Source organism: Bolinopsis microptera, chromosome 11 (assembly GCF_026151205.1).
Source record: "Bolinopsis microptera isolate Bmic1 chromosome 11, MBARI_Bmic_1.0, whole genome shotgun sequence".
Lineage (NCBI taxonomy): Eukaryota > Metazoa > Ctenophora > Tentaculata > Lobata > Bolinopsidae > Bolinopsis > Bolinopsis microptera.
Genome location: NC_087082.1, coordinates 7,151,933 through 7,179,328, shown reverse-complemented (window position 1 = coordinate 7,179,328; position 27,396 = coordinate 7,151,933). Strand labels below are relative to the sequence as shown.

Sequence of the window (27,396 nt, the reverse complement as noted above, 5' to 3'; positions counted from 1 at the left end):
AATTTTATACTACACCAAATTTTGTGTTTTATCAATCTAACTAACAGTTAGATAGCGGGTATATAATTATTGTAATTATTTTGAGATATTGAAGTTTAAATGTTCAAACAATATTGGGTTTTTCAAACTTTTCAAACTTTTTCTATCACTTTATAACTGAAGTCATCTTCTTTAGGCTATGTCAAATGTCACAGCTAAGTCAATACAGAACATCACCTTCAACCAAACAAACACATGTTTCGCGGTTGCCATGGAGACAGGCTACAGAGTTTACAACTTAGAGCCGCTAGCAGAGCTGACTCAGGGTTCATTTGAAGATTTTGGGTCAGTGCGGATTGTTGAAATGTTGCACCGCAGTAACTTTATAGCACTAGTTGGTGGTGGTTATCAGAGTAAATTCAGCGCTAAAATGGTCCGGATATGGGACGATAGGGAAAAGACATTTATTTTAGAGTTCTCGTTTGATTCACTGATTAGAGCTGTGAAGATGAGACGAGATAAGCTGATAGTTGTGCTGACCAACAAGATTTATGTATTCAGTTTTCCTGACGACCCCAAACACTTGCAAACAATAGAGACACGCAGCAATGCGCGCGGGCTGTGCCAACTTTGTCCTAGTCTCAGTAACTCTCTGATGATATTCCCTGGCACGCGCGCTGGCAGTCTACAGCTATTTGACGTGTCCACTGCGGGGGCTGCAGTTGGTGCTACTTCTACTCCTCCTACTATAAACGCTCACAGAACAGACTTACAATGTATTGCAATCAATCACAGCGGAGGACTGGCAGCAACTGCAAGTGGTAAAGGGACACTGATACGCGTGTTCGATCTGAAAACCAGGCTACTTGTCATTGAGTTGAGGCGCGGAACTGATACCGCTACTGTTCAGAGCATTACTTTTAACGAGGACAGTTCTTATCTCTGCGCTAGCAGTGATAAGGGCACAGTTCACATTTTTGCTATCAAGAATCCCGAGTTGAACAAGAGGTTAACTGTTGCGAATGTTGGGTATCTGGGGCGCTACGCTGGTTCCCAGTGGGGTATGACTTCCTTTGCGCTGCGTTCTGAGTGCCCGTGTATCTGCGTGTTTGCGCCACCTGGCTGTACGCCAGGCACTGCTGTGAGAAATGCGGTGATAGCGCTTTGTTTTGATGGCACATATCACAAGTATGTGTTCACGGCTGATGGAAACTGTAATCGTGAGTCGTACAATGTCTTTCTAGACGTGACACAGGATTTGGAGATTTGAATGGAGAGTTGTTTAATTCATTAAAATATCTTCATTCTTTAAATTTGCTAAGAAATACTAAGTATTTGTTGTTCTTACTAATTTCAAATGTTCTTTCATGATTTAATTTTCCGATTGTACATTTTGTCAATAATGTTTGCATCCATGCGATAGTTTCAGTTCTGCATTGATGATAGTGCCAAGGTTTGTTTCCAAAACTATAGTTAATGATTTTGTTATGATTTGTTTTGTTAACGATTTTTTATATATTGACTCAAAGATGAAAGATTTTGTTATCTTGATTCTCCAGAATTTAAACTGTCTTGATCTTCTTCTTGGTTACTTCTCTCGAAAATGAAAATGAACTGCGTCATCGAAAAACAATTCTATTGAAGAGCAAAATTAGATTACCTTACTCGGGATTATTACGACGGGTTTATTAACGACCGGTTAAAATATGGTTCGGGAAAAATATGGCGAAATTGCTCAAAACCCACCACATTTTCCCGGTCGCCATTTTACCGGTGTCCAACCTTTCAATTTTAGATTCAAAAATTTTGTCTCAGATGTAAATTTCCTTATTAGAGATAGGCAAGTTTAGAAATTTTCGCATTGCTCACACTTGTGAAGCAAGTCGAATTATCAATAATTGTTGAAAGTAGACAGAAATAATGACTCGTGGTTAATCAAACTAGATAGAAAATAATTTTTAACATTAGAAGCGTAACAACCAGATCGATATTAAGATAAAGGGAGAGCTGTTTAGTCTTCCAATAAGTTGTAATCATCTTCTTTATCTTCATCTGGATCATCCCTTTCATCATCCCCCCTTTTCTGAGCCTGGAACTCGTAATCATATGCCGCTCTTAGGAGTACCTTCATTTTGTCAGCTAAAGGTGCGACAAAATGAAGAAATTAAAAATTGGCCGATTTAAATCAACTTTGACAATAAGGATAAATGACAAGAATTGGGCAAAAAGGTGAATTCTTTGCAATTTTAGCCAAATGAAGTCGAAAAACCTACAACAAGTGTCCCAATAGTCTTCTTTAGTGAATATAAGACAACGATTAAAATATGAGCACCCATACCCCTTGGGAACCCTAAAAGCTGAGTCGGCGGGTTTATTAACGACCGGTGAAAATGTGGTTCGGGAAAAATATGGCGAAATTACCCTAAACCCGCCACTTTATCCCGGTCATAATAATCCCGAGTAAGGTATTTAATTACTATTCTGTAACCTGTATAGTGTATACTGGTGGTCATTGTGTTTCTGGTGGTCATTGTGTTTCATCTAATACTTTCAATTAGTAATTTTTCTCGATAATTTAAACTAATATATGGAAATATATTATTGGCGGAGGACTATGCTGTAACATCCTGATCGAGTAGGTAATACCTGGTACAACACTCAACACACATTTACCTTTAGGATGAGCTACGATCAGTTGTGCCAGAAGATTGGCAGTGCGATCTTCAAAATTGGCAGCAATGGTGAGTACTTCTCCAACACTTCAGTTTATCTTTCTTCTTTAATTTCTTACAGTTCCAAGAATTAGTAATCAATCAGCCGCACAGTTTAAAAACCATCCCTAATTGCAGATAATTAGTAATTAATCAGCCGCACAGTGTAAATACACACTATCCCTAATTGCAGATAATTGCGCATCAAAAATACAATAATTGCCAGCTTTATCCCCCGGATTATTATGTCTGATAACTGTGGTCACACTTGTAACAGCTCAGTGACACCAGTATGTTTCAGTAACTGCAATGCAGAAGTTGGTAGTACAGCTGGGTACACCTAGTGAAACACCCAACGTTAAGAAGCAGCTAGACAGCAAGAGATCAGACGTACAGAGAAGTATTGAGACTACAGGTGACATGTTCAGGGAGGCTACAGATCAATGTAAAGTAGGCTCACAACAAGAACAGGTTAGAACCATATCTAACATATATGTAATGTGTAGTAGTAGTTAGTAGTTAGTAGTTAGTAGTTAGTAGTTAGTAGTTAGTAGTTAGTAGTTAGTAGTTAGTAGTAGTAGTAGTAGTTAGTAGTTAGTAGTAGTAGTAGTAGTTAGTAGTTAGTAGTTAGTAGTTAGTAGTTAGTAGTAGTAGTTAGTAGTTAGTAGTAGTAGTAGTAGTAGTAGTAGTAGTAGTAGTAGTAGTAGTAGTAGTAGTAGTTAGTAGTAGTAGTTAGTAGTTAGTAGTTAGTAGTTAGTAGTTAGTAGTTAGTAGTTAGTAGTAGTAGTAGTAGTAGTAGTAGTAGTAGTAGTAGTAGTAGTAGTTAGTAGTTAGTAGTTAGTAGTTAGTAGTTAGTGTTAGTAGTTAGTAGTTAGTAGTTAGTAGTAGTAGTTAGTAGTAGTAGTAGTAGTAGTAGTAGTAGTAGTAGTAGTAGTAGTAGTAGTAGTAGTAGTAGTAATAGTAGTAGTATTTGTAGTAGTATTTGTAGTAGTAGTAGTAGTAGTAATAGTAGTTAGTAGTAGTAGTTAGTATTAAAGTGCATGTGTTTGTCTTTGATAATACGAATAAAGCTTTCGTTTTTATTGAGATTTTAAGCTTTCCGATCCCTAGAATATTGTATTATATATATTAGTAAATATACGTTCTATTTCCCTAGAAATCCCGGAAGATACAAGTGGAACGATTGAAACAACAATTCAGCGAAGCTATTCAGAAATTCAAGAAATATCAATTGGTACGGAACTCGCGCTTCTATTTAAATATTTAGTTTTTCATTTATATTTTCAGGTTTACCTATTTCTCTGATGAAACTGACCACTTTGTATATTCCATAACACTTGTTAAAATACAGTATTATATTTGATAATTGCACAACTGTTTCACAGCTAGAAGCAGACAAGGAGCGAGCAGCAGTGTCGAGGATGAGATCCAGAACTACTTCTCTTCGTAACGAGATGTCAAAACAACCTAATGTGGACACGGCCTATGCTGATAATGATAGTCTTATGGACGATGATTCAAGGTGAGTTGGAGGAAGAGATAATCAGATTATCATAATATCATCGATAATTACTATTGTTCAGAACATTCTTCATTTTCTGGCCAGATTCCTCCAGTGTAATGTGTAGGATCATATCATGAGCTTTCTAAGGTAGCAATAAAAGAGACAAAACAGAACTCATTGCTTTATACAATGTGTCACATGCTTTTCTTAATGAGTAAATCGTGACGCAATCTTTCATCTGTAATGAGAGTTTTATCTTTAGATTCGGTCACATGTTCAATCGTGCATTTTGTAATACGCGACGACATTTTTGGACTAAAAGTTTATGTAACGTAACATTACAAATTGTCACAGTGCCGCGCGCGCGCGCGCGTGTTTAAGATTCTAACTCATAATCTGCACATCATTTCTGTTCGTGAATCACGAGGTTTAACCATATATAATTGTTCAGGCAGCAAAATCTGTCACAGTTGCAAGAATTCGCTGATGATCTGGAAACAACTACAGCTTTGATTACAGAGAGGGAAGAAGCCATTCGAAGACTAGAGGTAACTAAATGTGATACTGAGCAGCCCAATTTATTGGGAAATAAAACCAACAAGCTAATTTTAGTTGAAGTAACGTTTTGGCATTGCTACGACTCTTTTTCCAAGAAAACGACATTACTTATCTCACAATAGTTTTACTTCAGACAGACATGGTAACAGTGAACGAGATCTTCAGGGAGATTGGAACTATGGTACACGAGCAGGGTGACATGATCGGTTCGTAAGATATATTTTTGCCAAAACCACTTATATTTCCTTTGAGTAGTTTGTTAAAAGTTAATGAAAAGCTGTTTGTATCTCATTGGATCTCATCATAAGGACACTTTCATTAAGTTTTGGCCCAATGACATTTGAATCGCATAGGCTGAATATTATAGTAGTACTAAAGTATTTCTGAACCATATTCGTGATTACTAGGGGGGTCACAGCACCAAATAATTCGATTTTAAATTTGGCAAAAGAGTTTTATTTGGTGTAAGGGTACTTTAAGCGTTATTTTGAGTAATTTAAGCGTTATTTGGTGTTATTTGGTGTTTTTATTTCAACTATTATTATCGAGCATTGTAATGAAAAAACATAATTTCAGATAACATCGAGCACAACGTTGAAGTAGCAAGAGACCGTGTGGATGACGGTGTTGTACAACTCGAAAAAGCTTCTACCTACCAAAATAAATATCGAAAGAAAGTCTTTGTGTTTCTTGCTATTCTAATCGTGTTCGGACTTGTACTGGGTATCATAATATGGCTCACGACCAGGAAAAAGAATTAAGATAAGCGAGATCTGCTTTTATTTGTTACTGCGAACTGAAAAAATGTACTGAAATATTTCAACTGAAATGTCAGAGATTTGAAAGTTGAATTTGTTTATATTTGTGTTATGATTCCAGAATATGTATTAAATGTACAAATCTGCCCCTTGTTTACAAGACGGATAATCTCATGATGATATTTAAAATTTTTTGTACTTTTTGGAGATTTTTTCTAGACTCCCCATCATTACCAACTAGCATAATGATGATCACAACCTTGATAATGGTGGCGTTGTTTGTATTGAAAGCTAAGTTTCAATACTGTACAAGCTTGATATGAAGAATATGCGTGCTATTTACTATTTAGGGGTGCATTCCTACACCCCTGCGTGCTATGTGCATTGGTTAACGTTTTTCCGGATATGAAATAATTTCTAGAACTGAATTTGACATATTATTAATATTAGACTTTCAAAAAATGTTAACTTCATTGTTTGCCATACAATCACGTTATATTATTGTCAATTGAGATTTGTAAAAACCAAAAATCGATATCAATGTTTTGTCTTTTAATCAAATTTTCGTATCACTGCTGTTAAAAACGAGAAACATTCGTTGCCTTTTATCGTGAGATATAATTTTAATTTATGCACGTTTCGTTAGTTAATTTATATATCATTGTAACCATGTGAATTGTAACTGATGAGCTTAATATATAGACTGCTGAGACTGCTGAGCAGCGGCACTTAGTCCAAGGAAGCACCAGTCAGGACGTTGAATAAACAAATAAATTAAACCATCTATCTTGGAATATAATTATCATAAGTATTACATTAAAACACGTTGATATGTTTATAATATTTCTAAACATTTGTGACATTCACTTCGTCCTCTTATTCCCAAACCTTCTATGATGATTATGATATAATTCAGTGATTTTCGAAATTCCACATTGTACATATTAATATATTATGTACCATGTAGAATTTCGAAAATCACTGAATACAAACATCCACATGCAAACTATTAAGAGTAATCACTAATCGATGAACTAAAACAATGAAAAGCATTCATCCCAACTGATATGCGAGGTATCATCTCTTGTTGATAAAAATTAGCCACATATGTCGTTGATAAGAATTGGATTTCCATCGTTACACTCGAACACGAGACAACCGTCGATGGTCGTCTTTTCTGAAGAAATAAAAACATGCATGAACTGTTAAAGTCAAAGCTCCATTGTAGACGTGGTTAATTATCAATTATAGTGGGGATGTGTAGGGTGTGGGTAAAATAAAGATTCGGATCCACTTTACCACTCGATTGAGAGGCAGGATTTTAATCAATCGAGGATTTGTCAGCTTATGAATTATAGTATAACATTGGGACAAATATTAACTTTTTGTCACAAAATTTTGACGAACGATCAAGGGAGCAAATACAATGGTAAGTTAAGGAATTGTTAGGCATGTGAGAACTAGCAAGTGAGATTGAGAACTAACGTCCATCCGTGAGACTAATGTTGCTGAAGAAGCATCCCTTTCTGCAGGAGTTTCCAGAGGCACATACAATTTTACCGTCTCTGCAAACACACTGATTGCAGTTCTCGTCCTTGTAGTAATCTCCGTTTTCCACTTCTTCTCCTTTATCTAAAGTTCATTCAAGTCAGTATAACTGATAACGAAAAACGGGGACAGTGGAAAATATTGCCTGGCAAGCCAATCCCAATGCGCGGCGCTCTTTTCGAGTTTCTAGCAAGCTAGGTAATGGGAAATATAATTCAGTTCAGTGATTGATACCCCCCTCCTCCTGTTTGACTTACTATCGAAGCAGGAACAGATCTTCTTCGTACAGCTGATGTTATCATTTCCTTCACAGGTGCAAGTGTTACAGGCACGTTTAAAGGTTTCGTTTTTCTTGATTGTCATTCCCATGTCAACGTTACAGCTATCTGGACACTGAATATGATTAAAGGTAACTACTACTAGCCGATAACAACAATTAAACTGATTTACATTTTAGTAAACGTAATAGTGGGAAGATGATTCGTTTTTATCAATAATCATCACCTTGAAAACTCAATATCCAGTATTTACCTGTTTCTCATCACAAATGATAACCCCGTTGTCACATTGGCATGTGTTGCAGCCAGCCAGCCAACTGGACCCATGTTCATGTTCAGTTCCCTGATAGTGACAGTTAGCCGGACACACCAGCTCTGCTGGGCACTTTATCTTACCTGACGAGAGAGATTTAAAGAGCTTAAATCGTACCATTTGGTTGATAGTACATACAGTTACACTGGAGGGGGGTTCTCTACACTTGTTACACTATACATTTAATAAAAGGCAAAAGTGTAGTGTAAATTTGCCTAAAAAAGTGTAAAAAGGTGACATTTTTTTCTCGCCAAAGTTATATGTTATACCCCTGTTTTGCCTTTGGAAGTGTACTATGTCACTATGTGAAGACTGATGAGAAAATAATAGGAAAAAAGATGTTGAGAAGATAATTTGGTTAAGTTTAATTTAAGGTGTAAAAAGTGTAATTTAGTGTACCTTTTTTACTACACCATACAACAAAAAAGGCAAACGTATAGTGTAGAAAAGTGTAGTGAACCAAGTTGCTTCGACGTTAATATTTAAAACAATTATTGCACAAATATCACCCATAAAGGGCCCCAAACTTCCCCTGAATATTTACTGTAATTTAATAATTAGTTTTTTTTATGAAAGGAAACTTTACTAACCTGACTGACAGACACACTCAGTGCAAGAGAAAATAACTGTTTCTCCTGAGCGGTAGTAATTCCCATCATCTGCACTACACCCAGCAAGTGATGCACTCTGTACCGCACTTACAGCTGCAAGGACAACAAAAACACACAACATAATCTTTGCGAAAACTCGACGGTACTGTTATATCAGTGGACACGAGGCTATCTCTAGTTACTATTATAAAACTGTGTAACAGACTTGCTAAGTACGTTTATAAAGTGGTATACGGTGGGTGGTGACCTTGATTGAAGCCCCTAGTATTAAATTCTCAGGGACACAGCTCCCAATGTTGTGCCAGCTGGGGCGGTACTACAACGCATCACGTGATTAGAGCTGAAATGTACTATCTACTGCTGGTACTTACCCAACTCTTAAACTAAATCCTTATGGCTCTTTTTGGGTAATTTAATGTTACCATAAATGAATAAACATATGTTTAAAATAAGACGTATAATAATAATATTAATGGCTTTGAAGTGTCAACTCCACGTTTCTTCTGACTTCTCTAGACATATGAACACATTAAAAACTGAGGTTCTTTATACAAAGCCTCACGAGATAATGTGATGCTATGTATCTCAGGCACTGAGCACTCTACTCTCTAAGTCTAGTTTCTATACTCGAGCAGCAGCAAGGTCATTATTGTGTATCCTACTGGACTGCGTGTCATTGCGCTTTATCTGTGTTTATGAACACAAAAGCATACGGTCTCCAGGTGTAATACTAATAGTTTACTGACTTATTGGTTGCGGGTGAGAAATTCAGTCAAAACTGTAAAATTTCAGTCCTGGAAATTTCATTTTCAAAAACTGAAAAAGAGACAATATAATTTTTCAATTTTCTTCGGGATTTTGACTTCCAGTACCTCAATTTAATTTCATGCCATTCTCAATTAATTGACTAATTGGTCCGAGGGCAAAAAGTCCATCTAATCTGTCAAATTTGTGTTTGGAAATTTTCATATTCAATATTTGAAAATGGGACAGAAATTGGAAAATATGAAATTTGTTTTGTTTATTACGGGTATTTGCCTCACAGAATGGCCAAAAAAAAGGAAGGTTTCTCTAAGTCACAAAACACACTTTATTCCAGTTTTTATCTCATAAGAAGCTAAGTTGACACTCATATTTTTCTTCCCGGGGGGTTCATTTAATCTCATAACCATTTTTTCTTTGAGAAAAATTGGCCGGAAAATCTTCCTCCAAAAAAACATGCCTCACAGAATGGCCAAATCTAAATTTCTATAATTTTGTTGATGGAGATACTTTTTCAATTTCTATCACCACACGTTCTTAGAAAACCTATTAAGGAATGGGGTAATAACCTAAAACTCACGAAAAAACTGAGCTGTGAAAAATTATTTCACAAAAAAGAAAAAATGCCTGACAAAATGGCAAAAAAAAAAGAAAACGAGAAAATTTTATTTTTCTAAAACCTTTGGCTCTTGTTTCAGGCATGCTGCTGGTATTAATATGCCTTGTTCACCATATAGGGAAAATTATTTAGGAGGCATGAAATAAAACTAATATTGCCTTACAAAATATGGTACCATTGTTGTGCGTTTTTCATTTTTTGTTCATTGTTTTAACCTATTGTGTAACACCATCTGTTATGTATAAAATTGTGATTTACTATTTATTAAAAGATGAGTTTGAAGTTTGCCTTTGGTGCATATTTTGCATTTGCGGGCGTTTAGCATTTAAATGTAAGTCCTAATTGAACAAGTTCGTTTTGTTTGTGAATATATTCTGTTAAATCATCGTTCTGTCATGACTGGTGAAAGTTGTCTACCTCAAATCCATAGTTAAAATTGAACTAATTTTGTGAGGATTTGGCCTTTGTGAGAGATGACCATTTTAGCAAATATTTGGTTTTCTTATGAACAATGGTCGTTTTGTTAGATGACATAATTTTAACAATATTGTTATATGGGCAGATTTAAATTTAATTAGTTTCAAAAATTAATTCTTCGGCCAAATTAGCTAAAAAACAGTCATATTGTATGCGGCTGGTCTTACGTTCACTCGAATGTTGCGCACTGCCTTTTTTCAATGATACAAACACGTTTATAAATTAGATTACAAATATTTACAATTTGCCCATTCTGTACTACTTTTGTACATTTACCTAGTCTGTAATGTTGTATACGTGGTATGACCCCACGCGCCCCTATAGTGGCGTGCTCTCGATGTCAGGATCGTAGTATAGTGAACAATGACCGCGTGGTCGCACGTGATACATTTAGAAGGTTCTAACATTTGGACGTTGTATTGCTTATTCAACCAAAGAGGTGTCTGCATCAACACCACAAATTAACATAGAAAAGCTTAAACAATTCCCATCAATTCCATTTTGACTTGCACTTTTCTCTATCTTTTTACAGTTCTTGGCGGGGACGGCTTGTTTCACAGCGAGTGCCCACTGGCTTCACTAACTGTATTAAACAAGTATAACGAAATTGGTCGGTTTAAATCGGACGCGGGGCGAGCTGGATCGTCGACTTTATTAATTAGTGAACAGATTTTTACGAGTTTATACGTTTTAAGTGAAATATCTGTCATACTGTTTACCGTCGACGAGTCGACTAGTGCCGCTCCCTGGTTGGTTGTACTAACGTTGAGTTTTAGACCGCGCGTACAGGCGGGGCTCCTGATCGTGCGCCGTGGGTGTCAACAACGTATACAATTTTATCAAAAAAAGATTGAGGTTTACATCTGTATCAAGGGTCATGTAATTTGCTAAACGACCAAATTCGCACTCAAACACTATAGATTTAAAGTGTTCTGTTACTTTGTAATGTATAAATTTGTTTCCTTGGTGATAGTATTTCAATTAGCTAAGTGAACTAATGCGCCTATTCATTGTGTACTTCATTGTTCCGCTAATATTCACATTATTTTAAACCAAATAACTCGAATCTGCGCGCGATAAGAAATTGATTTTGACAGCCTGTGTGAGCCAATGCGTTACTGGTGCGCGCGCTCAGCACCAATTGTCTTCTCGCAACTTGTACGGGTTCCTCGGTCTATATGTTCTTACCGAAGTAGAGCGGCGCGCTTCATTCTCGAAATTGATTATGTTTGCGATGGCTAAGTGTACAAGTAGCGCGCGCCGGGTCGTTCATAACATGTGTCACCGCAATCGCGAGATCGGCGAAGGAATTGCGGTGCGACTGCGATAATTGAATCGTCTGTAGCGGACTGTACATAGTCAACCTTAGATTTTACCGGTTGTACGGTGAGGTACATTGGTTCGACTTTTTGTGTTTTGATTTCGATATAGGATACTTTGCTAACGTCAACTGGACTGTATATATTACAATTTTACTTGAGACGTTTCGCTTATTCTAGTTCTTTCGCTATTGGGGATTATTTAATTGGTGACCCCACTTTCGCTTATTACCCTTGTGTTAGCCTTATCTAAATATACTTAGTTGAGGTTACAAATACCGGCCGGCCCAGCTCTAGACGTCGAACGAGATAGAACTAAATATTTTACAAAGTTACACCACGTTCAACTTTTGGTTTGTTACATCAGTTGCTACTGTCAGTATGCCCACAAATAGGATAGATGGTTTCTTCCGCCATCGCGGGCGTGTACGGCATTCCTGGGGGATCCGAGTAATATTTATTATAGGATGGTTTACGTGGTAATGAGGGGAGGGGTCTCAAGAAGCTTTGGCACGAGTGGTGGAAAGTAAGACATCAGTTAACACGTTTCCTGAGTTCAGCTGGTAACCTTTTTCACAATCAGCGCTTGGATGCGATTGTGGAATTGAAATTTAGTGGACATCTGTCAAATATGTCATCGGGTTGGTTAGCTTGAATGATTGCCATCTATTTTGCTATTGCGCTTTCCACCCGTCGGACTGATCTGGTGTGTGATGTGGTAAATTAGAGTTCCTAAGGCACAGTCACCTAAAGTATTACTGTTGTGAGTGTCATTTGGGCACATATTTTTGATTTTGTTTCATCAATGTGAGCGAATACTAAGTAAATAGTTCATCATTTTGATGAATCATACAGGATACAATAGAATCGTAGCAGGTATCTACAAAAAATAAAAACCGCGTATAAATTTATTATAAAACACAAAAACCATATCTATACACAATTCCAGTTCTGTCCCCTTTAAAAGTGTTATGTCATGATCTGCGGTACAAATGTTAATTTTGAATTTGACGAGTTCAAAATTGTATAAAGATAAAGGTTTGATATGTCATATTATCGTCCATAAAAATAAATTTAAAAGTAAAACATCAAATAAATTATATAAATTAAAGAGTAATAAAAATATTAGTTCTTCTGTAATCGTCTCTAAAAACAGAACGCCATCATTCATTTTAACTTCGCCTCTCTAACCTTTGTTCGGCAAACTGTAAAGTTAATCTAACGAAACACAATCTCAGTTCGCTATCCTAAACCTATCGAGTCTGTGTGCTCGAATAACTTAATCTTCAGCTCAAGCTCGTGTCATTATGTCACGCCACAAACGTGATGTCATCACTCTATCACGTGATGTCTTCATTGCAGCGTCATGCACTTCACCATTTCGTCGAGGTAAGTCTGTACGACATTGAGGGCAGCAGAGAGAGCGCTGGCTCCGAAACCGTGAGTCAGGAGCTCAAAAGTCATGAGCTGAGGACAGGGCACGTTGTGGTGTCCGCTAACCCCTTGTGTGTTCATTATCTCGTTATTCTTAACCACGTTCATCTCCATCAGCTCTTGTAGGTCAGTTATCATCTGTCTGAAGAATAAGGAGGTTAGTTTCTTATTTTAATAAAAAAACTTAAAACTAAATATTACAGTGCAATTAATCTGGTAAATTAAGTAATTTAATTGATCAATTAAACGATTAACTTATAAAATTCTTACTTTGTGTTCATGACGCGCTGCAAGTGCTGTTCCTGAGGTATGTGGTATCGATGAGAGTCGTTGATCACCGCTGCTTTGGCCAGTTCTCGACAGGGGAAAAATTTCTCACAGAGGGTATTGAAATCGTTTGCTAGTTGGGCAGACTCTCCTGAAAAAATAAGGGATAAGTAAAATGTCGTCACGATAATCATGTGCGTCATTACTGCGCTCGTTTTACTTCCGATATTAATTAAGGGGAATTTTTGAATCGGTGACGTCACTGCATAACGAATCAAGGTATTTGGATAACGTCATGTGACTGACGTATTCCCAGACCCGATTTGTGTCCTATTAGTCACCACTTGCAGCTGTTTATACTGAGACCGGAAATCACGTCACGTGATAGACACAGAGTTCCTCTGATTGGCTAAGACTCATTTTGACGTGACATTGTGATTGGCAAATTGGTACAACTCCTACTCTAACACAGCACTGTATCGGACACCTTGCAAGGTGGGCCATTATACGATTACGTCATATTTAGGTAATTAAAATCAGACTTGTAGTGTAATTGGACATGATATAGTCCAATATAGTGTAAGAATGACATAATTGGTCTAAAACAGTTGATATAGTGATGTAGGTATGCTCCTAGGGAGTAATCCAGGCTACCACTGCAATTCTACAAGGGCCTTTCTACCCATAAATATCACAATTATCATTATCATATTCTTACATATTCTCTGAAAGATCATGAGTATTGATGTTCATTAAACAGCTATCACATTCTAATTAGATCTCTCATCCGGGCAAAGATCAAATCGGGCTGTAAAACTGCAACAGTAATATACGGGGTGTTTTATTACAGTAAAATCAATATTTTATACTCGCATTAATGCAAGGACGTATATATAAAAGTTCAGATTAGATTTATTTCAATTAAGCTACGTGTCTGGGCACAGGCCCAAGGTGCAGTTATCTAGTTAGAGGAGAGAGATAATATATTATATATACAGGAGAAAGACAGACAGCAGACAGAGACAGTCAGTCTGCAGGACCCCCCCCCCCCCCCCCTGCAGGATATCTGAAGGATATCCGGACCAGGAGGGCAGGAGGAGACTAAAGAAAACTCATTCCCCCAGAAGAAGTATATAGCTATAGAGGAGGAGACTAAAGAAAACCTATTCCCCCAGAAGAAGTATGTAGCTAGAGAGGAGGAGGTTATTAACACGTAGAACCACTGTACATTTATAACCCTCACATTGGGATGCTATTTTATTGCAGTGGTATTTTATTGATTTAAAACATACGTGACGATGTGACGTTATCAGTTCCTTCGTCTACCTTTAATTGGGAATCGGGGGGAATTATTTTCATGGGGGACATGGGTACGGGGCACCCCTAGGCAGCACCGAACACTATCACTTAATCGCATTTCAACTTTAGCAAATTACCAGAAACATGAAAAGTGTTAGGGTTGCTCTGGACTGTGAACTGGGTTTCAGGTAGCATTAAAACGCGTGTGTCTGAAGTAGAAGATTTTCCGGGCAATATAGCCGAACTTTTAATCGTGTTCGTATACGATAGAGATCCCCACTAAATATCATGAATATTTTTGTAAAGTAGCCCTAATTCGTTCGGCACGCGCCAATGTTTACTTAAGACTGGTAGCTCATTGTAAATTGGATTTATAGAACTTTTGATTGCATTAAATGGGGTCGCAGCGCACGCCAGCCCCCTGACAATACACCCAATAAGAGCCTCTGGTCGAGGTCACGTGATCGGTTTAGGGCCACTGATAAGGTTGGATGATGAACACGTGTGAGGACGAGTTTAATAGTAATGCTACTGTACGGAAGGTTGGGATCCCAGAATAGCCAATGCTCGGTTGGGTTCAGCGCAAAAATATTGTTAAATTATCGGAGACAATGGGTCAGGACACTTTATCAAATATATCAGATACATTAAAGACGAGAGAGGGAATATACACGGCTGGATATGGGCCCGGTTTATCAAAAGAGTTTGGAAATATTTACGCAAAATGTCAACAAATACACTGATAAAAACTTCCAGTTATTTGTCAAGATGCCTACCTTCAAGGAGACTGGTAAAAAGAGAAACGGAGGCTGCTTTTCGTCGGCCAGTAGGAATGGTTATATTTCTTTCTTCAAGTTGGGATCTCAAGGCATGGTTTCCATTTTTAGCTTTAGCCCTGGAAGGATATTTTTGGTCAGAAAAAGTCGAGTTTAAAGTTGTTAAAAATGCAAACAGAGCAGCAGAGACAAAAGCAATTAACAAAACAACAAAATGTCAACTAATATAATACCTTCTGAGAACTCCACCCAATAAGCTGACGTTAAGGGACTCCGGGTAGGTGAGTCTCCTCTGTACTTCCCCAATAGTAACATTGTACTTGCTAGCACCGGAGAGGAGGGATAGTCGGCCTGGCACGGTGCAGAACACCTCCATTGGGTGACATGCTTTACCACTACCATGAGGTGACATGTCGCTCATATCCTTGCTTAAATCGCTCAGGTTCTGGGGGAGTATTGGTTAAACATTTGGTATGAAGCGTTTTACGAAGTGCAGACTGCTTAAATTGCTAAAACATAATTTCACCAAGTTGAGAAAAGTTTGGTAAATAAGACGACGACGAGGCAAAGAAAATAACGACATTTTTTTGGAATTAATGAAAAACAACAACATACCTGGAGGCTATAATCGGAGAGACTGCCGAGAGTCTTGGGTTTAGAGTCAGGTTCATCGGGAGGGGTGAGGGGTACGTCAGGAGAGTTGGGGGTTGAGATGTACACTTGGTTTGTAGGTGACATGCAGTCCTGTGTAAAGAGTCGGGTTAGATACGCAGATATTTAGGTAAATAATGGTGTAATTTTGGGGAAATTGGTGATTTTTGTTGCAGTGCAGTGGTTAAAGCTCAAATATGATCATGACCCAATAGTTCAGAAAAAGGAAGTAAGAATAATTCTTACGGCGACAGCAGCATGATCGTTCCAGTTGAGTCCTTGTTCAGGAGAGGTGTAGTGTTGTCGTACTGGAGCAGGTTGAGGCCAGCCCGGTACCAGGTTACTGTAGCTCAAACTGGAGTACATCATGTCCGTGTCGGTCCGTGGGGGCGAGGGGTACGGCTGCTCGGGACGAGAAGGTGAAACCTCGGGGAAGTAGTGGTACTGTCCCGCCAGTGTCTGGGGACCTGGCTGCTGTTGTGGCTGCTGCTGCTGCTTCTCTGGCTTGAATACTACAGGGTGATCGGTCGGTACTGAGGCTGGGGGAGAAGATCTGTTAGAAGAGCACGGTATTTGGCTGGATTATTCCAAGTTTAATTAGAGGCTCTAAATATAGGTAATAAATCATAAAAGTGCAGCGAGCAAGTCTTTTGCCTTGACTTGCCTGTCACAATTTCACATACTCAGTAAAATACTGATGGATCTAAAACTAATGATGAGCAAGATATTGGTATTTCACCAACAAGGACTCACGATAGGGTGTGTAGCAGCTCGTGTACTGGGTACTAGTCTCAACATTCTCCTGACCACCGTAAAAAACGTCCTTCATAACGGGACCCTGTTGATGTGGCAAACTTTGCGAGTGCGAGGCGACGGCCTGCGAGTGCGGTGGTAGAATCTGCGAGTGACTGGCAGGTGCTGCTCCCTGAGAAAATATCAAATTGTTAGTTTTTATAGAGTGGGGGAAGTTTCTAGAGTCTTTGCTCCATCACAAATGGCTGTAATACTGGTGAACATTTTCATCACTCAAATGACAAATCAGAATCTGTACAGTTTACAGTTTACATATTTGTTGACATTCTTCATTTGGCATGGTTCACGGAGGCTTCAAAGCACATTTTAAAACAAAGCGTGCTTTAAAACCCCCAAACATGCCTGGCCATGTCAGATACTAAAATAACACTATCCGTTTCAAATCTAATTTATCGGGATACTAATTAGATGCCCGCAGTTCTAACCAGATTGGTGACCTAACATCGGACACCTGACAGGGGAAGTTCTACAAGTTCACAAGTTGACAAAAAGCCCAACAACAACAAGCTGCGCTGAGTTATTTGAAATTTGTTTAATCAGTATTCTTACTATAGTGACCACCAGCGATTTGTAATGGCCAGCTCGTGCCAAAAGTCAGGTCGTGACCGATGCGTGTTATAATCAGGCACGAAGTGATTCTTGCTAATAATAATATGTGGCGGCCTCGGGACAGCAGAATATTCAATATTCAAACCGACCGAAATAAAAGATTTACCGATCATGAACACTCAATGTTACCTACCTAATACCCATTTACGTCTTCAGTTTACAAATCAGTGAAACACAAATATTATAATAGAGGGCGCTCAATGTTTGTAACACAGTACCTCATCTTCATAAGAACAGAAATAGAGGGCGCATGCAGATTTGCAGAAATGTGGCTGTTAGGTATCAAAGAGTATAATACTGTCGGAAAAAGAGTATTTACCCGTGTACTTACAAGTGTATATTAACAAAACTTTTTACACGTAAACATTATACTTACTAAGTTTTCATATCTTGGTTGTTGAGTAGTGAGAATTCCCCGACTTTTGATGGTAGAACTAGTATCTGTAACCTCACTGCAACTAACAGGAACCTGCTCTTGGTTTTCTTTCTTGTAGCTTGTCGTGATCTGAACCAACGCTCGTTTGATCGAGTCTATAGCTTTAGCCTGGGATGACAACAAGGTAAACGTGAGAACAACACACAAGTGCAGGTAAAAGCAAACGATCGTGTGGATCGTGGTAAAGGTAAGATATCAGGGTTCGGGGATATAATGTGATTTTACATTTTGTGTAGTTTATTTTGCGGGCCATGTCTGTTGTCACCGGATTTATGTGTCGTGTGTGTGTGTGTGAATTGCAGGGTATAAGCTGCCCCTCGTCTGATTACCAATTGTAGAGCAAAAAGTCTCAACTTCTAGGCTACAGCCTCTTTAACATAATAATCTCACCTGATCAACATCTCCCCACGGTTTCTTGACGGGACTGTTTGACTCGAACACTTTCGGGAGATCCTCAATATTTCTGTTTACCCAATCATCAACCTGAAGAAAAGTTATGGTTACTTCATTGTTACATGAGAGTTGAATACAACGAGAAAACAGTGAACAGACAGAAACATCCAGTACATGTGTGGAGTATGATTTAGTGCCACAATTTGTATGTGGTTTAGTACTATGATACAATACTAGGACTACTAGGAGTCGCCAAGAGAAAAGACATTCAAATTTCCTCATTTCCATATTGAAATTAGAATCTTTATACTCCTGCATAATTAACAGATAATAGCACTCGTTTTGAAGTTGGTTCCCATGGGACCAGGGTTAATCTACCCTATTGATTTGAGGTGAAAGAATAGATTAGGGGAATCACTTCAGGCGAATGACCAGTCAGCCAAAAAAGAATGATAGGTATTGTGGTGCAGTCACGTGACGGAATGTCTCCATGGTGATTGGCTCCTCTGACCACGTGTAGAGGACCATTTGTTTTTGAAGGGCGAGATTGCATTGTTTTACGGCTGGCTACCACTGCTTACTCCTTCATAATTACTGATTTCATCAGTTGACATACAAGATTTTAACGAGCACGTGGACAAGAAGAGAAGTCCACTAATTTAGATTGGTAATTTTTACAGCGAGAGCGACGGGGTAATATTGTAGCATTAACCTGGCGCACCGCCAGTAGTGACGTCACATCCAATCACAGCCAAGAAGGGTTGAACACGTGATACACTCATTGTCACGTGGGCAGCTCCTGAGGGGTGCTGCGCGCGCACGTGCCCCTCGGAATGCTCAGTAAGTAATTTAGCATCCCTGGCCTTCCCCGACTCGGTTCGTTCTGCTATCTATCTTTTACAGGTGTATGCTGACTACAGTCGTGCTACTGTAGGATCCAGATCATTGATTGCCCCCCAATCACTTGACTGGATCCTGAACACGTGGATCACTAAACCAATCAAAATTGAGGACTGAAGTCACGTGGTTTTATGCCCTAAGGGGGTGGTCATGGTGGTGAGTGCAAAGTAAGTGCTCTCTCTACTTTTCTCTATCATTAATATGATAATTGTGCGCGGGATTTTCAAAAACAGATGCCCACATGCACATAGTTCAACGGTGATTAGTGATTTGCTGGGTTAATGGACACTGGAATAGTGCAGATTAATAAAGGGTACAAAATGGCGGGAAGACCAGTTGTCGAAATGGCGGGAAGAACCAATGCTCTTTTCTTACTCCTCAGTTACTATGACGCATTGCTAAGATTTAAGAAGTAAGTACATAAAGGAAACAGACAAACAGGAAAACTGATGAACAGCATGGCACCATTGTACTCCAAAATAACCATGATATCTATTAGTCATTGTTACCACCACACTCTCGTATTTTACCACTGATCCCTTCTTTTCCTGGCTGATGTCATGTTTCATCTAAACAAATTCTTGAATTTCCCTCATGCGATTATGCTTTCCTGAGATCTCAGCATAGCTTCTTGAAACTTGTTTGCAGATCTTTTGCTGTCAGGATCAGTCTTAGCATTACTAATACTGTCGGTCATTTGAAACACCACATTAGATGAAATAGTAAGCAGCCGATAACCACATGAAAGTGTTTTAGTATACCACCTTCGGAGAGAATAAACTGACAAGTTGACAAATCAGTAATCCGCCAGCTCCCTACACATATAATCCAGACAGTTCAACAGCTCAACTTCCTGGTGTAAAAGAGCACTTCACATCTAACAGCTCTATAACTACTTACTTTAGGTTACTTTAGGTAAATACTTACAATCCCGCCCCGTCCCTAACACCCACATAATCGGTACTTGTTTTCCTGAAGAGTAATCTGAAGGAGTAGGATGAGGAGACCGTGTGAAATTTATCACATAGAACAGTGTCCGACTTCAGGGATGGGACGGTGCGATGGATAAAGGAACATGAGTGTTACAAGAGAATATGTACAGATTTAAACCAAAAATAATTATCAAAAGTGGAAAATTAGCCTCTGTTTATTTGCAAATTTGGAGTGGCATTAGGACTATACTGGCGGCGCTATGTAGCTACTTACATCAGGTCCTCTGTCTACCGAACAGAAGTTACAACTTTTCACACGTCCACTATTACAATTTTGTTAATAGTTTTTGGGGTTTAATCGTCGACATGAAAAAGTAACCGCCGGTGGATCGTTAAAAGATTAGTCACATTTACACACATTAGTAGTAAACACTCCATATTGTATGTAGCAAGAAGTAGGCATGTTTAACTTGTCGGAGATTGACAGGTTTGGGCCCCTCCTTGACAAGAAAAGAAAACCTCAATCTAACGCCCTACATCTCGCCCAGACAAGTATAAAACACAGGTATCATTCCAGCTACCACGGAGCAGCTCACGTGACCAGACTTACAACTGATTGAAAATGTTTAAAAGCCTGAAGAACCTTATGCTTGTACAATCTAATCAGCTGCACGTATGGTCATCAGGTTAATACGAGGTGAGTTGCTTGCGGAGGGGTCGTGTCAGTCTGCGGCACCGTCCTGCCTCCCTCACCTACAACACGCACACCTCAGGGTCAACTACGCTACATAACAGTTTTTACATTTTACATTTTACAACCATTTCATGCTTCCTCAACGAGGAGTGTGAGGCCCTATAACATGATCTGACATAGTTCAATAGATACTCTCGTAACAAGGCTTCGTTTCCAGTCAAGCATGTATCAAGGGGGATATCTCTGTGGTGGTTAACAGACAGCTGTTAGTTTGTTTCTTTTTCTAATCAGAACTGAAACCCTACATAAGACTCCAAGTCTTTCGAGTGACCGGTTAGACTGATAAGTCAGTCGAGGTCAGTGAACATCAGAAAATATTTGAGGTGAGATAGAGTCAGGTGACTGGTCGTCTGCAGAACAAAACCCTCAGACTTTGGTAACGAGAGTTGGGTGATGACGTCACGTGATTGAGGCACGTGCCCGACGAGGCATGCAGGATGACTAATAGGATGAGTCGCTAGAAGGCCTTGAGGGGGATACTCGCATATACCTACCCCCTAATTGACACGTAAGGTTATTGAAATTGTACACTGACCGGCAGCGACTGACACTAGTAAATAATGCCTCAATACTGGGGGTAGAATGGCTGGCAAGTCTCCCAGCACTCAAGATAGACTGGTTGGTGGTTGGTTATACAACCCGTCCCCAATCTCCGATTGGAAAATGACCTGACTTAATTTTGATTGTGAATACGGGTGGTACCTAAAGACTATTAGTATTAGTTATCAAGATAGACTTGGACACTAAAGTGAGAAGTTATCTCATGGAATTTGGGACGAAGGCAGAGTTCCGTTTTTGTTCTGCCGTCTACCTCCACTTATCATCACTACAATCTTGAGGTCTTGAGTAGGACTCACACGATTTGAATTGACAAGAAAGATAAACAAGTTGATCTGGTCTGGTATTGCTGAAGTTGGTTTTACCAAATTCCTCTCAGTAAGGTATGTGAGATATGTGTCCTTCTCCCTGGGTCACACACAGTCGGGCCAATAAGTCGGGACTCCAGCCTGCAGTACGTCAAATCCAGCTACGAGTCATATGTAGGACCTGTCACCGTATCCTCTCTTCATCTATAATAAAATGTGCAATATATTTATGTTCCCTAGAATTATGATCCCCGAATCAAACCCCGGATGAACTGAAATTGTTGAGCACAGTCTCCTCAAAATTATTTGTGATTGCATTAAAAAATTACCGCGATGCTATAAAACTATAGCTTGGTCGAGTTCGCAATGTAATGCCACAAGACCAGACTAATAATCGAATGATACTTTATCTCAAGTTCAGGGGATTATTACGGTGTCCTAAGACTAATTAAGGGCACGAGCGAGCAGCCCTGAGGGTTGGAGTCGTGTGTTGGGGGAGAGGGAGCTGATGAGAGGACCTCTGCTACCGGCCAGAACAGGGGGCATCAGGCACGCGCCTCACTCCTAGTAGCGGCCGGGCAAGGTGGCATCTACATTGCTTCGCTCATACCCGTACTGAGACTATCTAATTCACTTTATTCCTCACCCTGAATAGATTTGGTCGACCATGCCCTCTTTGCGTAGACTCCTCTAAAAGTGCGGTCACGTGCCAGGGATTACTGCAAGCCGATTGGTGGAGGAGGATCAGGTGCGGTGAAATACGGTGCTCTGATTGGCGGAGGAGAAGTACGAGGAAAGAAAATTGGTACCCACAATTGAACAGTCGGTCCGGTATGAACTAAGTATTGTAACCTCTAGATAAATACAATGTTTCCATTTTTACTAGCTCAGCACGCTAACGCGAAGGGCGTGATTGTATTACTGATTTTCACAGATAATAGCTGCTTTACAAGCTGTTCTCTCTTTACTGTCCCCTCCACAAAGTATGAAGAAAACCTGCTGGTCCTCTTAAAGTATTTCAGAGGAGTGGCAAATAGGGACCAAGCAATTTACCTTAATGGAAAGTGGAACAATCAAAAGTTTTTGAATAAATCATGAGCTGAAAAGAGGTAATGTGATAGAGAACAAAAACTACCTAGCAGTCAACCACTTAATGATTTAATGTACAGTAATGACCCCTGACAACATTATACGACCCACTACCATTAACACCCAGCTATCTGTACTCCAGTCTTATTTTCCGTCATTTCCGGCTTGATAAACCGCTAAACCGGGCGGTTAATTATTCGGACGCCCAGTTTTAGTACGGTAAAGGCAGACAGCGCGTCTTTCTTAACTTACAATTTTATCGCATTAGGATCCTCTGAACAGTGGAGATATGTCATTATTGAGTTAAATATATGTAAAATAGTTTAATGAGATTGTTAATAGGGAGGAGGATTGGCGGCAAAAGAGGATATAGCCGTCAGATATAATATTAGGGACTGGAAATATGGCGTTATTTTTACCAGTGTCCAGAACACCAGAATAACTGTCATTTCAACCACAATTTTGATCGCGAAAACAGGAAATAATGTTGAATCTAGTGAGAGTCACGACAAACAACAAGAGAGAAATCACACCAAGTAATGTATCCATATAATTGTTCACTGTTCAGCTGGGAACCAGATTTCATTACATTTAGATTATAGTCCAGCGTGCTGGGTAGAGCTGAGACTAATCTCTAAACCTCTTATAAAAATTAATATTATTAACCGATTTGTCAAAGTGTTGCCGTGTACTCATCACTCTGAGGACCGTGACATAATAATGATAACCTGACCTTATTAATACATGGTTTAGCTCCCAGTCACGCAAGCTCCCAAGCTTTTCAAGTTTCCCAATCTGTCCGGCTGTTAAGCATGTTATAAGATGTGGGAACTGAGATACCGATATTATCAGGGCACATACAACTTAGTGGGGGTCTAAGTGGTAATATTAGTGGTAGCAAGGAGAGGGTTTAGACAACCTCTTACCACAGTTAAGCATCAGGGCACCATGTTGGGAGCATGCCTTAAAAACTCACTAAAGAGGTACTTGCAATCCGGCAATCAGGGACTTACCAAGACTCAGAGTCTGTCTAAAATAAATGCTTTCTACTCAGTTGTAAATGTTTTCTAATCTGATTTTAGAAACCCAATGTTTGCTTGAGATTTAATTTGTAGTAGTTGACAGGGTGACATAGGAAGTTCTCATGAATCATGCTGTGATTAGATTGGTGTAAAAGATGTGCTCCTAAAACTTAGGTGTGATATTGCTAATGGAGACAATCTTGAGGGAATGAAAGCTTATTGTCCTATAATGGGGTAGTGTTGAAAAATTAAAACATTAAGTTTCTAATTAGGTTTTGTGGTAGAAAAATAAGAGAGTGTAGTATGTCGGCGGTACTGGAAATGGTAAACCAACTACCTTTGCTGAATTAATTTAAGACAAGATGATTGTAATAAAACTAATGCAGCCAATTTTGATAATGTTTCTCCTGGAAATGGGACACCAACTTCTTTTGTTATATTACTACCGTAAGACAGGCTAATTTTAATGAAATTAATGCAGCCTAGCTCAATAATATTTCTCAGATAAAGGGCTATTGAAATTAATCTCTTTAGACCTAAATTAAACCTTAAGTCGTGGGAGTCGCTCATGGAGATTGACCTATGTTGTCCTTTGTGGAGCTCCCAGCTAATGATACTATTGGTAAAGAGAAGGAAATGCCACGATTTTTGGGGGATATGTGACCGGCAAAACTGGCCCTGAGAATTATACGTGATCTCATTTGAATAACCATTAACCATCCCAAACTGACACTAAACCTTCTAAATCACTGTCAACCGTTGCCATGACGACAGACAGCCACTTTGTCACAGGTAAACGCTCATCGACTCGCCGGCTCATACAACCAGACCAATCACGATACAGGACCTGACCCACGTGACAGTAACCAACCAATCAGAGTCCCGTATTTGTACCACGTGCAGTGAACAAGCCAATTAAACCAGCTGAATACGGTGAAAGTGTATGGTCCTGTGTTGTCTCAGCCCTAAATAGAGGAACAAGCAGGGTTTTCAGATCCCAGTCTCGGGTAACATGTTGCACTGTAATACGGTGTACCCGGCTAAACACTACAAACTGTAATACACATCATCAGGAGACTATCGGGTCCTAATTTCAGGAGACACTGTTTGTAGTGTTTAGCCGGGGTTTAGCCTGACTGTCGGGCCAGAATCCTGGCACTATAACACTAGTCTCACTAGTTCTAAATTATCATAAACACCTCTCAAATAATTCAAATTAATGAGGAAGCAGTATGCAATATAATATACCGCTAAACAGATATAGTGAGCGGGTATGTTAGGGCTCCTAAACAGGGAGCCTGATCTCTGGATAGCTCATTACACAGGACACACAGCACAAAGACTGCCCCTCTCATTAATAAGAGAGACCGGCTGGATAGAGACCCAGAGACCAGACTATAGTCTTGTAGTCTTGTAGGGTTATATGACTTGTTTGGAAGCTTACTTTGAGACTAGACTACGGTCTCTATTTGCAGGGTTTTATGTCAGCTCTCAAGATGCGAGGATATATTAGTTAACCTCAAGTCAACATGTTAAGAGTGGTGAACCTGGTCAAGCTGATATAATAATAACAAAATGTTTAGCAGCCGTGTTTTACTGCTCCACCCTCTGTTGCCTAGCAACGAGAGAGTTACCGTGGAAACAACACCTGTACAAAATATTATCAAAAACAAAATATTACCAAAAACAGGAGCTCAGGGTGTTTAAAACGGAAATAATTCTTTAAAAAGTGTTAAAATGAAATGTTCAGTACGAGAGCCTCAAGGCCACGTTTCGCTGTCTTGTTCTTTAGAAATTTAGAAACTGTAGATTTGCACTGAATTTACAGTCCTGAATTTATGCATGAAATCGTTCACTGATTGATCCCCGTAGTTCCCGTAGTTCGGTATCTTTTAAAAGGCTGATTTGGGTATATATATACAGCAGTATTTGTGGTAACCATATCCTTGGTACCACAAATAATGATAGGAGTTAATGAAAAGAGCGAATTAAATTGCACTAATTTAAAAAGGGCGTGATCAGAGTGATGTAATGTTAAGAATATAGAGGCTTTAGTATCCACACTGGGTTTTCCCTCAGAGTAGTAAACCTTTTCCCGCCTTACGAATTTTGAAATTCTGCTCCATCCTCCGATATTAAAAACTTTCAGAAAAACAGAAATCTGATATTGAGCGATGGAAAATTATGGTCATACAAATAAGATATCTTAAAATGTAAATGTTAAATTTGATATAGAGAAAAACTTACAACCTGAAATGATCGGGTTACATATCCACAAGTAGGAAAACGGCGGTAAACTATATTCACAAGGTATGTGAGAAACGTATGTGCCCTGTATTTGGTATCTTAGTGATCTAATTTCAGAAACTGACACCCACTTCCAAGGTGAAAATGTTCTGGAAATGGTGTGGTTTTACCCTGATCACATCATGAATGATTTGTAGACGGAGAGACTGAACAGTAATGACATGGCTACTTGTTAGGTTATAGCAAATAGTAACGGACTGTGTCGTTACAAGGCTTAAAAAGGAATTTGAGAGCCAAAAATGGTGGCTGATGTAAGATATAGGGCTGAAGCACTACAGTAGTATTCAAAGATATGTTGAGTGAATTAACATGCATGTGGTATGAACATGGAAACGTTGAGAGAGTGATATTTGGGTGTGATAAAGTGGGCAAATGATTGTCAGAGGCTTATATCATAGTTTTCACATGCTACAACAAATTGTAGACACAGATCAAAAACAAGACAATGAACTGTGTACCAGTAATCAGCAAGTGAAACCTAAACAAAGCTATCGTGATGAAGGGAATCATTTGTTATTAGAGAAACAATCAGAGAGAGATGAGGACATACTTGATTATTGGCAGTAGTGGCAGGTGGATCCAGCTTCTGTCTTTTCCTAGCCTGAGGCTCATCCTCTGAAAACCTCCTTTTTATCTCACTGTGACCAACCGGAACATTCAGAAATGGGGAAATGGTCGCTGACATACTGATAATAAACTGATAAAAACGAAGTGTACAAGAGATACGAAGTAGAGATTGTCAACCGGGAAATGCTATGAGTGTGCTGTGATGGGAGATATTACCGGCGCTCTCTCTTCCTCCAGCCTCTCGCAGATGTTGCTACGTCACGGCGCGTGACCTGATCACGTGGGCGACTGATCACGTGACGTTGCTATGGTGACACGTGAAGTGCACGTGATACGGGGCGCGCTCCTGTCCCCAAAACAATCAATGCATGATGAGACGGTACGGTCGCGTGCGAGTAGGATCTGTGTTTGGAAACAAATAAACCGGTCATGTGACGAAGGCATGGATAAGTGGGGAGGAAGGGTGGCATACTGTATTGACAGAGACATCAGGATAGGAGATAAGATTAGATAAATATCACGCACTAAGTAGATAAGATAAGTGGGAATATAATGGCAACATTTGCATAGGGATGATAAACAAAGGGTAGTGAGATTCTGATATCAACTAGGTCCATTGATGAAATCATTGATATCGACACAATCTTTCTCTTGTGTTTATCGGAAAAAAGAGCTAAAGCTGTTTGCTATCTATTGACCAGCTTTTAAGCAAGAACTATAAAAAATTACCACTCGGTCATCGGTGCTCATCAGTTTTAGGTACAAACAGTGTTTAAATCTGTAGACAATGTTTCAAATTTGCAATGTATTACTGCAGTAGCAATAGCAGCTTCAATTGTAGCAT

The 27,396-nt window shown here is 39.2% G+C and overlaps 4 protein-coding genes across 4 annotated transcripts; 2 read left to right on the top strand and 2 right to left on the bottom strand.

Moving 5' to 3' along the window:
* The first annotated feature begins 178 nt into the window (after nucleotides 1-178).
* Nucleotides 179-1,546, top strand: LOC134822585 (WD repeat domain phosphoinositide-interacting protein 4-like). The gene has a single exon (XM_063833712.1). It carries the CDS (start codon nucleotides 179-181, stop codon nucleotides 1,247-1,249), a length of 1,071 nt encoding a protein of 356 aa, XP_063689782.1. The 3' UTR covers nucleotides 1,250-1,546.
* A 1,104-nt stretch (nucleotides 1,547-2,650) lies between these two features.
* Nucleotides 2,651-6,071, top strand: LOC134822587 (syntaxin-7-like). Its single transcript, XM_063833713.1, has 7 exons — nucleotides 2,651-2,720; nucleotides 2,992-3,161; nucleotides 3,847-3,924; nucleotides 4,076-4,212; nucleotides 4,646-4,742; nucleotides 4,886-4,958; nucleotides 5,329-6,071. The coding sequence occupies exons 1-7, from the start codon at nucleotides 2,660-2,662 to the stop codon at nucleotides 5,511-5,513; spliced, it is 801 nt and encodes a 266-aa protein (XP_063689783.1). The 5' UTR covers nucleotides 2,651-2,659; the 3' UTR covers nucleotides 5,514-6,071.
* Nucleotides 6,072-6,292: 221 nt separating this feature from the next.
* On the bottom strand, nucleotides 6,293-8,502 carry LOC134822588 (kielin/chordin-like protein). The gene is made up of 5 exons (XM_063833714.1): nucleotides 8,240-8,502; nucleotides 7,590-7,732; nucleotides 7,316-7,451; nucleotides 6,996-7,142; nucleotides 6,293-6,687 (listed from the first exon to the last, which is right to left on the bottom strand). Exons 1-5 carry the CDS (start codon nucleotides 8,379-8,381, stop codon nucleotides 6,608-6,610), a joined length of 648 nt encoding a protein of 215 aa, XP_063689784.1. The 5' UTR covers nucleotides 8,382-8,502; the 3' UTR covers nucleotides 6,293-6,607.
* A 3,800-nt stretch (nucleotides 8,503-12,302) lies between these two features.
* On the bottom strand, nucleotides 12,303-26,783 carry LOC134822544 (transcription factor AP-2-epsilon-like). The gene is made up of 10 exons (XM_063833652.1): nucleotides 26,536-26,783; nucleotides 18,113-18,205; nucleotides 17,663-17,830; nucleotides 16,618-16,789; nucleotides 16,111-16,403; nucleotides 15,829-15,957; nucleotides 15,447-15,658; nucleotides 15,214-15,332; nucleotides 13,142-13,289; nucleotides 12,303-13,013 (listed from the first exon to the last, which is right to left on the bottom strand). The coding sequence occupies exons 1-10, from the start codon at nucleotides 26,668-26,670 to the stop codon at nucleotides 12,791-12,793; spliced, it is 1,692 nt and encodes a 563-aa protein (XP_063689722.1). The 5' UTR covers nucleotides 26,671-26,783; the 3' UTR covers nucleotides 12,303-12,790.
* Nucleotides 26,784-27,396: the final 613 nt, after the last annotated feature.